This window comes from Balaenoptera borealis (assembly GCF_965194805.1).
Source record: "Balaenoptera borealis genome assembly, chromosome: 8".
NCBI lineage: Eukaryota > Metazoa > Chordata > Mammalia > Artiodactyla > Balaenopteridae > Balaenoptera > Balaenoptera borealis.
The window spans coordinates 116,813,181-116,826,079 of NC_138865.1; the positions used below are offsets into that span (position 1 = coordinate 116,813,181).

Genomic DNA, 12,899 nt, shown 5'->3' on the forward strand with positions numbered 1-12,899 from the left:
TATTGGCTGAACATCTACCATGGGCCAGGCATTTGGACAGGCCTGATTAGTTGAATCTTTTCAACAACCCTAGGAGGTGGGAGATGTGCTTGTCCCCATGTCACCAATGAAGCCCTGAGGCTTAGAGAGGTGACAAGACTCCAGGCCCCAGGGTTGGGGCTCACACCCAGGCAGTCAGTCTTCCAAGGGCCGTCAGAATGAACTGTCTCGTTAGGAGAAACAGGGGTCTAGAAGTTGAGAGGAGCACAGATCTGTTTCTTAAAATGCTGTTGGTAAAAGGGAGGGTCCCCAGCGAGAGCTGAAAGAGAAAATTTGGGGACCAATGAAAGCAGAGCTATCCTACCCAGCAGGGAGTAAAACTCCATCCCCACCTCTGCTCAGAGAGTGGTAAAAATTGGAATCACAAACAGAATTGAGAAGGCTCTGGTTAAATTAGTAGATTCTGGATGTTAAGAGACTATTGGGGAAATTGAGGCACAACTGACCTATAGGATTGCTTAGTGATGGAGAGCCTGGGCTCTGGGTCACCCAGGCCTGAGTTCAAGTGTGGGCACATGGTGCGTGGTTCCTCTGAGCTTCAGTTTCCCCTCTGTGCGATGCCAGTAGCAAAAGCACCGAAGCCAAGCACCAGGGTCTGAGGCTTTTCTGGGTCCTTGGGCCCAGGGTGGGGGACCTCCGTTAACGAGCACGCTCCCTGCCCCACCGCAGTGGTTCCCACCATCCTGGGAATGAGCAAGGACAGTGCGGACGAGGAGGTGACCGTGACCATCAACAACCCCATCTCTCTGATCTGCGAGGCTCTGGCCTTTCCCTCCCCCACCATCACCTGGATGAAGGATGGGGCCCCGTTGGAGGGCTTGAACAACATCCAGCTGCTCCCAGGTGATGCCCTCGGGGCGGGGAGGAGGGAGAGAGGGGGCAGGTGACGCGGGCTGGGTCAGAGGAAGGGAGCCTAAGTGAATGCCTGGGGGTGACCCTGGCCGCTGCCCCCCGCCCCCCAAGCAGGCACCCACGGGCTGCAGATCCTGAATGCCCAGAAGGAAGACGCGGGCCAGTACACCTGCGTGGTCACCAATGAGCTTGGCGAGGCCATGAAGAACTACCACGTGGAAGTCCTCAGTGAGTCAGGGACCCTCCAGGGCACCAGTCGGGTGGGCAGGAGGCGGCCCGGGAACCCTAGGGCTGCTTTTGACACCCCAGATGCCTTCACATGGCTTGTCTCCTCTGATGGTCAGTGGCCAGCCAGGGCCGGCTCAGTCATTTTAGGGCCAAGGACCTAGGAGGAGGGAACCAGTGAGCTAGGACTTGGGCCACGTGGACGCCCAGAGCCACACCAGTCCTGGCTTCCTTCTGCCACTCACACTGTGGTGCAGCCAGAGACCCCACAACTTGAGACCTGGTACCCCCAAGAGGGCTCCCAGAGGTCACCCCAGGAATCCCCCCACCTCGGACCTGACCTGTCCTGTAACCGTCTCTCCCCAGGAGCGGGTGGGTTTCCAGAGTCCCTGTTCCTCCACTCTCAGAGAGCCAACACCCCGTTTCTGGGACAGAGCCGGGACCAGGGGGAGCGCAGGGTCTCAGCATGTCTTCTGCTGACCGGCTCCTCAGACTGCTTTGTGGTTTTCAGTCCCCCCTTCCATCTCCAAAGCTGACCCCTCCCGGGAGGTCGGCGTGAAGGAAGTGAAGACCAAGGTCGATAGTACCTTGACCCTGGAGTGCGAGTGCTGGGCCATGCCCCCACCCACCATCAGCTGGTACAAAGACGGACAGGTGAGCCCGGGACCCCCTGGGGGCCTCAGGCTCTCAGTCTGGTCCCCCTCATCTGCTTGGAAGCTTCCAGAAAAGGCAGTCAAGGCATCAGGTCCCAGAGCTGGCCTGGGCCCTGCCCCGCCCTTTGTATTTTAATAAGAAATTCAACTCTTTATAGGAAACAAGTCTCACAAACATTAAACCCTATATTCACCCACTGAATTCTCTTCTAATTTTTTTTTTTAATTAATTAATTTATTTTTATTTTTGGCTGTGTTGGGTCTTCGTTTCTGTGCAAGGGCCTTCTCCAGTTGTGGCGAGCGGGGGCCACTCTTCATCGCGGTGCGCGGGCCTCTCACTGTCGAGGAGCACAGGCTCCAGACGCGCAGGCTCAGTAGTTGTGGCTCATGGGCCCAGTTGCTCCGCGGCATGTGGGATCTTCCCAGACCAGGGCTCGAACCTGTGTCCCCTGCATTGGCAGGCAGATTCTCAACCACTGCGCCACCAGGGAAGCCCCTCTTCTAATTTTTAAGTTGTATGGATTTGGTGTTACAAAACTGTCGGGGTGTTCTTATCACTTTATGTTGTATTCTAAAAATTGTGTGAAAATAGAAGTACACTCGTCTGGGGGCTTTCTGCCCCGCATTTCTGATGTCTGTTTCCCCTCTTTCCACCCTCAGCCCGTGACCACCAACCAGCGTGTCCACATCCTTGGTGAAGGGCAGCTACTCCAGATCCAGCCCACGCAGGTCTCAGATTCCGGGCGATACGTGTGCGTGGCCACCAATGTGGTTGGCGAGGATGACCAGGACTTCAACGTGCTCATCCAGGGTGTGTAGGGCCACAGGGAGGGGTGGAGCGTGGGCCAGTAGGACCGGAAGGCCGCATAGCTGGGGGTCGGGAGTATCAGTGCTTCTGGGGTGGTCTGGCGGGAGGGCTCTGGTCTCATCGCTGTCTGCATGTCTGGCCCCCACGCCCCTGGCCTGGGCTCTTTCATGAACTGACCTTGTGACAAGGCCATCGTTGCCCCCCAGGCCTTGGTTTTACCTTTGTAAAATGTGGGTGATCAAATCAGGTGACCTTGAGGGCCCCCCTAGTTCAAAAAGCCAGTGATGGGGGGCCTCCGTGCTTCAAGGCATACACTCTGGCTAACGCTTAGTATCTGGCATTCTCCTCTGAGAAATACCAGCGTGTCATAAGACTGAGTCCATTAGACACGAGCTCCAGAGAGAGGAAACTTATCCTAGTGCCCTGCATAGTAGTTGCTCAGTAAACACTGGTTGAAGGAGTGAGTGAATTTAAAAACTGCCTTGACTGAAGGGATTGGCTCAAACGGTGGAATTTCTGTGCCTGGGGGAGGCTGGGACGGGAATCTCTTTGAGAAGAGAATCTCTGTCCCTCGGCTGTGGGTCCTAATGTCTTTGTCCCCCACTCCCCAGTACCCCCTGTGTTCCAGAAGGTGGGAGATGCCAGTGCAGCCTTTGAGACCCTGTCCCGGGAGGAAGAGGCCCGGGGTGGGGTGATGGAATACCGGGAGATCGTGGAGAACAACCCCGCCTACCTGTACTGTGACACCAACGCGGTCCCATCCCCGGAGCTCACCTGGTACAGGGAAGACCAGCCCCTCTCGGCCACAGATGGGGTGTCTGTTCTGCAAGGTAGGCCAGGGCTGCACACAGAAGCAGGGCATTTGCAGGCAGGCACCAGGGTCACGCCCACATCCGAGCTGGTCTCCTCTGCCTTTCTGTAAGTCCTTGAGCTCTCCTGTGCGCTGCTTGCTGTGTGACCCCGGGCAGGGCACGTGACCACTCTGGACCTTAGCTGCCTTTTGTAAACCGGGGCTAGAAGTTCTTTACCGGTTTGAAGGCAAGAGTGGGGTCCCCTTCTGCCTCTGGTTTTTAGAACAGAGGTTCTCATCTCGGCCGTGCCCTCCTCTGGGCTTCAACATCTGTAATGTCCTGGCCCCTTTCTCTGGAGGTGTGGCCGGTTCCGTTATTAAGATCTCGTGACCCCAGATGCTGAAGAATCTCTCACTGGGCTCTGATGACCACCCAGAGTCCAAGTTCATGGCTTATGTGACCTTTTAAATTTCTTCTTACAACTTTAAATATTCCTTTAAGGTTATTTAATTTTTGTAAGCAACTGCTTTATTTCAGAATAGTTTTTTGTGGATGACTTTGAATTAAAAGGCTCCGGGGATGGGACTTAGAAATGCCTGGCTTCCCTAGGGTGGCCCAGAACTGGGAGGTATTTGAGACGCAGAGCCCGGATGGGGTCCTGCCGGGTCCTGCCAGGCTTGGGCCAGTTGTGGCGCTGTCCAGCAGAGGGGGATGACGTGGGCTGCAGGATGAACAGGGTCATTCCAGGGTTGGTACTTTGGTACTTGCAGAAGAAGGTGGCCCCTTGGAGATCTGGGAGAGGCAATGCTTACTGAAAGCTCGATTGACCTCTTAACCTGGCACTGCCCTCTGATCTGGGGACACAGTGAGCTCAGTCACATGCTGATTGGCCTCTGGCCCTGGCCACTGACCCCTAATCCTGGGTACACAGTGGTCACAGTCACAGCTGACTTTAATTCTGGCCGTGATCACAGATTACCCTCAGGTATCGAGTGATCCCTCCCCCAGCCATGGCCACTGCCTCCCCAAATCCCGGGTACTGTCTCCTGGCTCCGCACATAATGAGCCCCTGGTTCTAACCCTGCTCACAGCCCACCACATCCTGGGTCAGAGATCCCCCAACCCAGAGTCCTGAGCACACAGCGACCCTAGCCCAGCTTCCACTAGAGACCAGCTCCAGCCCCACAGATGCCAGGGTCTGGCCCTGGCTGGCTCTTGTGCACAGAGGGTCCCAGGTGATGCCCCCCAATTGCCCCCACGCCCAACCACCACCGCCTCCTGAGAGCCTCTGCCGACATTTGCCAAGCTTTCTGCCCCTTCCCTCTGCCTTCAATGAGGAGCTGGGCTCAGCACTGCTGGGCACTCTTTGGGAGCCTCAGTTTTTCCATCTGTAAGATGGGAGTAGTAACAGCACACGGAGTCAGAGGCCAGGGAAATGCTCAGCCCAGGGCCTGGCACAGAGTAAGCTGCTACTGTGCTTCATTTGATCCCCTTGACCCGTGACCTGAGCAGAGCAGGCGATTCTCTGCGTTTCACACATGAGGTCGGGGAATGGGAGTGGCGGGGGTGGGGAAGTGATGTGTCCCAGGTCCCCTCCAGGGGGAAGAGCGGGTTTCCTTGCCCTGGCTCAGGCCTCTGTCTCCATGTCTCCGCAGGAGGCCGGGTCCTGCAGATCCCCCTAGTACGTGCGGAAGATGCTGGCAGGTACTCTTGCAAGGCCTCCAATGAGGTGGGCGAGGACTGGCTTCACTACCAGCTGCTGGTGCTGAGTGAGTGGCCCGGCCTTGGGGCGGGGGGGGGGGGGGGGCGTGGTCTCATGTCTACAGGTCCCATGAGAGGCCCCCTCCCGAAGTGGGTCCAAGTAGAGAGCATGTTCAGTCCTACTGTACTCAGAGGTTGGTGAGGTAGGGGTTACGAGCTTGGGCTCTAAAACCAGACAGGACTGGATTCAAATTGCAAGTGAGCTGCTTCCTAGCTGTGTGACCTTGAGCAAATCACAGCCCTCTCTGTGCCCCAGATTCCTTAGCTGCGGCAGGGCCTGGGAGGGCTTGGTGGGCAGAGTTCAAGGAGCCCCAGCCAGTGCCCGGCACCAAGTGGTGTTCTTGCCTCCACGCCCGCCTCCCCCCGGGACCTTTCCCAGGGGGGCTGCCCGCTCCTCACCCTCTTCTCCCCTCACCCAGCCCCACCTGTGATCCTGGGTGACACAGAGGAGCTGGTGGAGGAGGTGACTGTCAACGCCAGCAGCACCGTCAGCCTGCAGTGCCCAGCCCTGGGCAACCCTGTGCCCACCATCTTGTGGTTCCAGAACGGGCTGCCTCTCTCCCCAAGCCCGTGGCTGCAGGTCCTGGAGGACGGGCGAGTTTTGCAGGTCAGGGCGACCCCCTGCTCGGGCTGAAGGCAGCGACTGCTGTGACTCAGTGCTGCTTGTCTGAGGACCAATGAGCTAACCACTCTCTGTGCCAAATGAGGCTCTTTGCCTGAAGCCATGTTGGAGCCCCTGGGATTTAATTCAGCCCACCAGATAATCGTACGTGAGCAGACTTGCTGGGCTACGCATGGCATCAGAAAAGGACGCACAGGCATGCCACACTTGGAGCCTGGCACGGCACAAGGCAGCCTTCCTCGGGAATGCCGTTGGACGCTTACAGAGCTGAGCCCAGCACCTAGGACCTCAGGCAGCTCCTCGGCCACCCAGTGTCCAGACACAGCCCCACGGGACCCCTGGAGTCCAACACCGCACAGAGCACCCTCCTTAGGGCTGGGGGAGGGGACTGTTGTCGCCATCTGGTTTGCTACAGGGAATCCCTCAGCTTCACACCCCCCCAGATGTCACAGAAAGCCCTAGATGGCTGTGGGGTGACCCCCTAAGCTCCATGCAGGCAAAGGTGGTCCTCTGAGGGAGCTCCTGCTGGTCCCTGCCGTGCCTGGAATGGGTGGGAGGGAACCCTCACACTAGTTCCTGGTGGGACCCAGAGCCATCCGGCCGGTGGCGTGCACCCACAGGTGTCCACGGCAGAGGTGTCTGACGCTGCCAGCTACATGTGTGTGGCCCAGAACCCGGCGGGCTCCGCGGAGAAGCTCTTCACCCTCAGGGTGCAAGGTGAGCTGGGCTGAGCAGGAAGCCCCCTGGGTTCCCCAGGTGAGGAGGGGCTGGTGCTCTGGGTCTGCCCCACGCACCCCAAGGACTCACCGTGCGGGCAGACACAGCGCCTCTGTCCTTCCAGTGTCCTGGGCTCTGGGCCTGTGCCAGCCGTACCCCAGGAGCGCAGCTGGGGGACCCTGATCACTAGATAATTTTAAGCAGCTTCGGAGGCTGCCGGAAGAATGGCTCTTCTGAGGCCTTACAGCACCATGATTGTGCATTTACTGTGTACCTGGCGTGGGGCTGAGTGCTTTCCCCGGACTCAAAGCTGAGCGGTTAGCCCAATTTTAGGGCTGTGGAAACAGACTCAGAGAAGTCACCCGGTGGGGGTCTCCCCGCCCTGGAGTCGGCCCTCTCAATCTCTGCATTCTTGTGACACATATACATCTCAGTGGCCATGAGCTCTGCCTCCAGATGTGGGGCAGCTGTGGCCTCAGGGGCGGAGGGATGTTGGTGTTACTCAAGGTCTAGGACTCAAACCTGAATTGATATTCTGGCTCTGCCACTGAGCAGCTGAGTGACCTTGGAAAAGTGACTCTCCCTCTCTGATCTCTAAGCCCCAGTGTTCGCAGCTGTAAGATGGTTATGACAAATAGGAGCTGCTGCACAGTGAGGTTTGAAGCGCCAACAGCTCGTGAAGGCCCTGTGTTTCACTCTGTGGCTGTCCGCTCCTTGCCGATATGCATTGTCATGTGTCTTTCTTTATCCTGGTGGCCGCGGGGACAGTCCCACCACGAATCGCGGGTCTGAACTTGGAGCAGGTCACCGCCATCCTCGACAGCAGCGTCTCCTTACCATGCGAGGTCCACGCTCACCCAAGCCCCGAAGTCACGTGGTACAAGGACAGCCGGGCCCTCTCCCTGGGAGAAGAAGTCTTCCTCCTGCCTGGTGAGTAAACTGAGGCTGGGGACCCAGCTCTGAGGCTCTGTGGGAAAGCAGAGCTGCCTCCCCAAACCTGGCACCGGACTGGATGTCAGGGAGGGCTTTAGGACTGTGGGCGTGGGGGCTGGGGGCTGGGGCCTGTTCACTGGTGCCAGGGTCTATCTCCCCCACCCCTGGCAGGCACCCACACGCTGCAGCTGGCTCGGGCACAGCCATCGGACTCTGGAATGTACACGTGTGAGGCCCTCAATGCCGCCGGCCGAGACCAAAAGCTGGTGCAGCTTAGCGTGCTGGGTATGTCCTGTCTGTCCCCCAACCTGTGCTGCCCCGACTCCTTCACTCAGCCCTCACGCCCTCAGGCAGGAGAGGGGCAGCCGGCCCTGGGGGAGCCTGGGATGCCCTGTGCCCTCTGCTGCAGTGGTATCTGGGGGGCATGGTGGTTAAGATCCTAGTTTTTAGAGTTTGGACATGCTTGGGTTTGAAACTCAGCTGTGCACTTATTTGATCTGTGACCTTGGGTAAGTCACTTCCCCTCCCTGAGCCTTGGGTCTCTTATCTGTAAGGTGATGGTTGGTATAAGGGTAAGATGATGGTATGTGAGCCCTTAGCCCAGTGCCTGGTGCCCCGTGAGCTGTGAAGCTGAGGAGGGGACAGCAGGATAACAGCCAGAGCTGGCCCAGGAAGGGCCCTTCCCAAGCCTGATTGATCACGAAGTTCTCTGCATGGAACGTTTTTGGGGGCGTCTGGTCTTCAGAATCCTCTTGGGGAAAAGCTGGCCCAGGATGTCACAAGCCAGCACTCCCTGGAGGGTTCTTTCAAGCCCTGGGGCAAGTTCATTGTTTGTGCCTGTTCACCTACTGTGCGCCCAGCACCGTGCCAGGTCTTGTGGGCTCACAGCTGGGGTGGGAGCTTCTACATTGGTTTGCTGGAGGGCCATGGGCCCGTGGACCCCCATGGAGGGCCCTCACCTAGCTGGGGCCTGTCCTGTATAGGAAAGAGCCTAGGAGGGTTGTCATAGCATCTCCCCCAACTGGGAGGCTGAACCCAGAGAGGGCAAGAGGCTTTTCCCAGGTCACCCAGCAGGCCCTTGGCATGCTGGCCTGGATTCTCTTCTTCCAGCTCCCTGGGTCTGTGCCATCCCCTGCGGCGGGGTCCACTGCATGACCTTGTCTCTCCATAGGCTGTTAGCCTACGGCTGGGGCCAGGGAGGACACGGGGAAGGCCACACCCCTCACTCAGCTCATCTCCTTCCCCAGTTCCCCCAACCTTCAGGCAGGCTCCCAGCGGCCCCCAGGATGTGGTCCTGGTGAAGGCGGGGGACAAGGCCGTACTGAGCTGCGAGACAGACTCACTTCCCGAGCCAGCCGTGACCTGGCACAAGGACGGGCAGCCCCTGGTCCTGGCACAGAGGACTCAAGCTCTGCTGGGTGGGCAGAGGCTGGAGATCCAGGACACCCAGGTGAGATGTCTGGTGGTGCGGGCAGCCGTGGGCAGCCCTGGGAATGTCGCCTTCTGGTCCTGGTGAGCCGAGGGTGGGCGTGGGGGACAGCTGCGTGGCAAGATGGGGGGGCTGCTGCCTCCTTGGCCTGCAGGACCCCAATCCAAGGTGATTAGCAGCGTCCGGGGTGGGAGACGTGGGAAGAGCACAGGGCCCCAGATCCGGCTCCACACTGACTCACAGAATGACTTTGAGCGGATCCGCCTGCCTGTTGCCCCAGAATCCAGAAGCCTTTCCAGGCCCCTCTGGTTATGACTCCCTGGGAGTCTGTTCCACCTGCCCACGCCCCTCCCTGGTATGGATTAGACACTCACAAGTGTTCTTTGGATGAACGTTTGCTGCTCCTCTGGAAATGCACCCGGGCTCCGTCTCCTGACTCAGCGCCATCCCCACAGTGAGGGAACTTTCTCCTCCAGGCTCCACTGACAGACATGCAGCCCCAGGGAAGGGTGGGGTCTGGATCCTGTGCACTCACCTTCCATCGGCCCTCCTGCATCTTAAGGCTCTTGGGAAAGGCCAGAGGGTCCCATCTCCCCTTTGGCTTCCCAGGCAGGACCAGCATATTTGGGGAGTCCCTGCTGTGGAAGGTTCTGGGACCTGGATGTTTTGGGGGAGCCGTAGGTATCCCCACTGCAGCCGCACACTGTCATCATGTGCTCTCTCTGTCCCAGGTGTCGGATAAAGGTTTATACAGCTGTAGAGTCAACAATACAGCCGGGGAGGCCGTGCGGGCCTTCATCCTCACGGTCCAGGGTAAGCTGGAGACCAGGCTGCGAGCGTCGCTGTGGTACCCGTAGCAGCACAGGGAGTTGCCAAGGATGGGAAGGGCCGTAGCTGGAAAGGGAAGGTGTGGCTGAGTGTTTAGGGCCCAAGATCTGGAATTGAAAAGACCAGGATCCGAATAGGACTCTGCCAATGACTTGCTCTGTGGGACTCAGTAGAGTGACTTTATCCCTTTGAGCCTCAGATTTATCTTCAGTAAAAGGAACTAAAAGTAGTACCTGCCTGTTTGGCACACAGGAAGTGCTCCATCTGTGGTCTGCCATGACTGTGTCTAGAAAGTGCTGGGCACGGGGCCCGGCGTGGAAGCACTGGGACAGGAGCCCTAAGAGATCAGACCCTCGGAGTGCAGGGGCCATGTCACCCCCGCCTGAGCCCTGAGGTGCCTGCCCCAGCAGCCCAAGAATGGAACACAGATGGCATTTCATTGGGTGTAGCTCAAGCAGTGGGTGAGGGAGAGCCTGTTGGAGCTGCCTAGGGAAGCAAGGGATGAAAGCTTGGCCAGATTTTCTCAGGATCAGCTATTGTGTGGGTTAGGGAATAGACTCAGCTGGGTAACAAAAAGACCCCAAAATACAGTGCATCAAGTAAGAGAGAAGTTTACCTCTCTCATCCAAAAGCCCAGAGGTGAGTGTCTAGGCTGGAGGGTAGATCTGTACCTACCAAGTGGTAATTTAGGGACCAGGATCCTTCCATCCTGTTGATCTCCCGTCCCCTGGGGGTTGTCCCTGTCCATGTCGCATCCTGTCCCAGCCCACGAAGCAGAAATGAGCAGACGTAGAGGGCAAGCATTTTTATTTTAAGTGGGTGATGCAGAAGTTGCATCTGTCCCCTGTGCTTGTATCCCATGAGTGAGAACTTTGACAGCTGGCCACAGCAGGCTGCAGGGGAGACTGGGAAATGTAGTTTCTACCTGAGTGACCCCGTGCAAGATGGGATGGACAGTCTGGGGGGACACCAGCTGTCTGCTGCACATGCCAAACCCTGTAGCCTCCCCAAAAGGGGGACAGTGGATGGATTCAACCCTGAGCCATATTGAGTACCAGTGTTGAAAATTATTGACACCCGGTCTGCTGCTCAAAGCTCATAGCTCCTTCTCCTGATGGCCACCTTATGAACAGTGGGAAGGGAGGAATGTCTGGTCCTTGAGGGAGAAGATGTTTCATCCTGAGCACAGCTATCTCTTTTCTACTGGTAGTGGCTACCTGGGATGCATGACTTCATGCTGGCTGAGCAGGGGAGAGTGTTGGGATCAATTAGTGATGTCTGCCCTGGCATAGGCTAAGGTCTGCTGGTGCAATAGCCATGTATTTACCATCCATGGGCTAAGTGGTCCCCGCCTGGGCTCTGCTTTGTAAATGTTTTGAAATAGCCAGCTGCTGGTTGTATTTACATTTGCGAATAAAACAACTCATATCACCATCAATGGCAAGGCATAAAATGTCAACTCCTAACCACAGGGAAGGGCTTCTTGGGCATCCCTGATCTGCCTGAGAGGAAGAAAGTAGGGGGCAGAGTCTTAGGATTCTGGGAATCTGGCTTCTCTCCTGCAGTGCCCCCAACGTTTGAGAACCCCAAGACGGAGACCGTGAGTCAGGTGGCTGGAAGTCCCCTGGTCCTGAGCTGTGACGTGACTGCGGTCCCTGCACCTAGTGTTACTTGGCTGAAAGACAGAATGCCTGTTGGTGAGTGCATTCGTCCTTATCTTTTTGGTGCCAAGTAGTCCTTTATTTAATGAAATGGCAATGAAAGCAGAAGGGGTAGTTGGTTGTTAACGGTTCTCACTCGGCAAAATCAAAAGCTGGCAGCGCCCTGTTGGTCCCATCCCCCCCAATTTGTCTTTCAACCCTGTTGGGCTTGAAATCCCAACACTGAGGACCATTTGAGTGGGGGCTCAGTGGCTCGTTGTGTTTGTATCCATAGTCAGCTCCCACGGGACAGAAATGCAGAGTGGGTGCTCAGGGTCTAGCTGGCCCGACCCTGGGCTTGGCATTGGCCCCCAAAGCTGCTCCTTCTCCAGTAACCCAGCTCCATTCGGCCCAGCTGTTGGTCACCCCCATCCAGGCCTTCAACCTTGCCTCGCTCTCTTCCTCTCCCCCGACCCACCCACCCATCAGTCAGTAGACACCTCGTCTTGTCAACATAAATGCCTCCGGTGCCAGCCCTGCCCTCTGTCCATAGCCTTTCCCGTTCCGGCCACCACTGTCCACACCCCTGGGTGACGGCAGCAGCCCCTACGCTGGTCTCTTGGGTCTACTCCATCCCTCCAATGCAGGCTCCACCGGGGCAGAAGGGATCACAAAGTGCAGCTCTGAGTGGGTCAGTTGTCTGCTGAAACTGAAAATCCTTTCGTGGCTGGAGTCCTCCGAACCACAGCCCGGGAGGCCCTTCGGGGCTGGGGCCAGCCCCCCTCTCCCTGCCCTGCTGCGTGCTCCAGACCGACCCAGCTGCTCTTGACTCCTTGCATATGCCTATGTCTGTCTGTCTGTCTGTTTGTCTCTATCTCTCTCTCAATAACAGCCTTATTGAGATGTAATTCACATACTCTACAATTTACTCAATGAAAGCATATAAATCAATTCTTTTCTGTATAATCACAGACCATCCCCACAATCAATTTTGGAGCATTTTTTTTCCAACTGTATATTTTATTTTTTTCTTTTTTAAAAAATTGAAATATAGTTGATTTACAATGTTGTGTTAATTTCTGCTGTACAGCAAAGTGATTCAGCTTTACATATATACATTCTTTTTATATTCTTTTCCATAATGGTTTATCATAGGATATTGAATATAGTTCCCTGTGCTATACAGTAGAACCTAATTTTGGGATATTTTTATCACCCCAAGGGAAATCCCTTACCCATCGCCTTCACTCCCAGCCGCCCCAGCCTTAGGCAGCCACTAACCTACTTTCTGTCTCCATAGACTTGCCTGTTGTGGACAATTCATGTAACACGTGGAATCATACAACACGTCACCTCTTGTGACTGGCTTCTTCCACTTAGCATCGTGTCTTCAAGGTTCATCCATGTTGTAGCATGTGTCAATTCTTCATTCCTTTTTTAAGTTAATTTTTTTCTTTCTTTTTTATGGCTGAACATTCCACTGTGTAGATATATCATGTTCTGTTTATCCATCCACTAGGTGATGGACATTTGTGTTGTTTCCACCTTTTGGCTATGATGGATAGGGTGCTGTGAATGTTCGTGTACGAGTGTTTGTGTGG

The 12,899-nt window shown here is 56.3% G+C and overlaps 1 protein-coding gene across 2 annotated transcripts in view; it reads left to right on the top strand.

Annotated features, from left to right (window-relative positions):
- Nucleotides 1-12,899, top strand: part of HMCN2 (hemicentin 2) — a 154,877-nt gene that overhangs the window by 100,048 nt on the left and 41,930 nt on the right. For both annotated transcript variants that reach the window (XM_082400654.1, XM_082400653.1), the window contains exons 50-62: nucleotides 709-882; nucleotides 1,006-1,119; nucleotides 1,628-1,770; nucleotides 2,430-2,580; nucleotides 3,189-3,407; nucleotides 5,024-5,137; nucleotides 5,549-5,736; nucleotides 6,372-6,468; nucleotides 7,237-7,398; nucleotides 7,573-7,686; nucleotides 8,649-8,851; nucleotides 9,562-9,643; nucleotides 11,224-11,355. In XM_082400654.1, coding sequence (XP_082256780.1) covers nucleotides 709-882; nucleotides 1,006-1,119; nucleotides 1,628-1,770; nucleotides 2,430-2,580; nucleotides 3,189-3,407; nucleotides 5,024-5,137; nucleotides 5,549-5,736; nucleotides 6,372-6,468; nucleotides 7,237-7,398; nucleotides 7,573-7,686; nucleotides 8,649-8,851; nucleotides 9,562-9,643; nucleotides 11,224-11,355 — 1,893 coding nt within the window. The remainder of the gene's footprint in view (nucleotides 1-708; nucleotides 883-1,005; nucleotides 1,120-1,627; nucleotides 1,771-2,429; nucleotides 2,581-3,188; nucleotides 3,408-5,023; nucleotides 5,138-5,548; nucleotides 5,737-6,371; nucleotides 6,469-7,236; nucleotides 7,399-7,572; nucleotides 7,687-8,648; nucleotides 8,852-9,561; nucleotides 9,644-11,223; nucleotides 11,356-12,899) is intronic.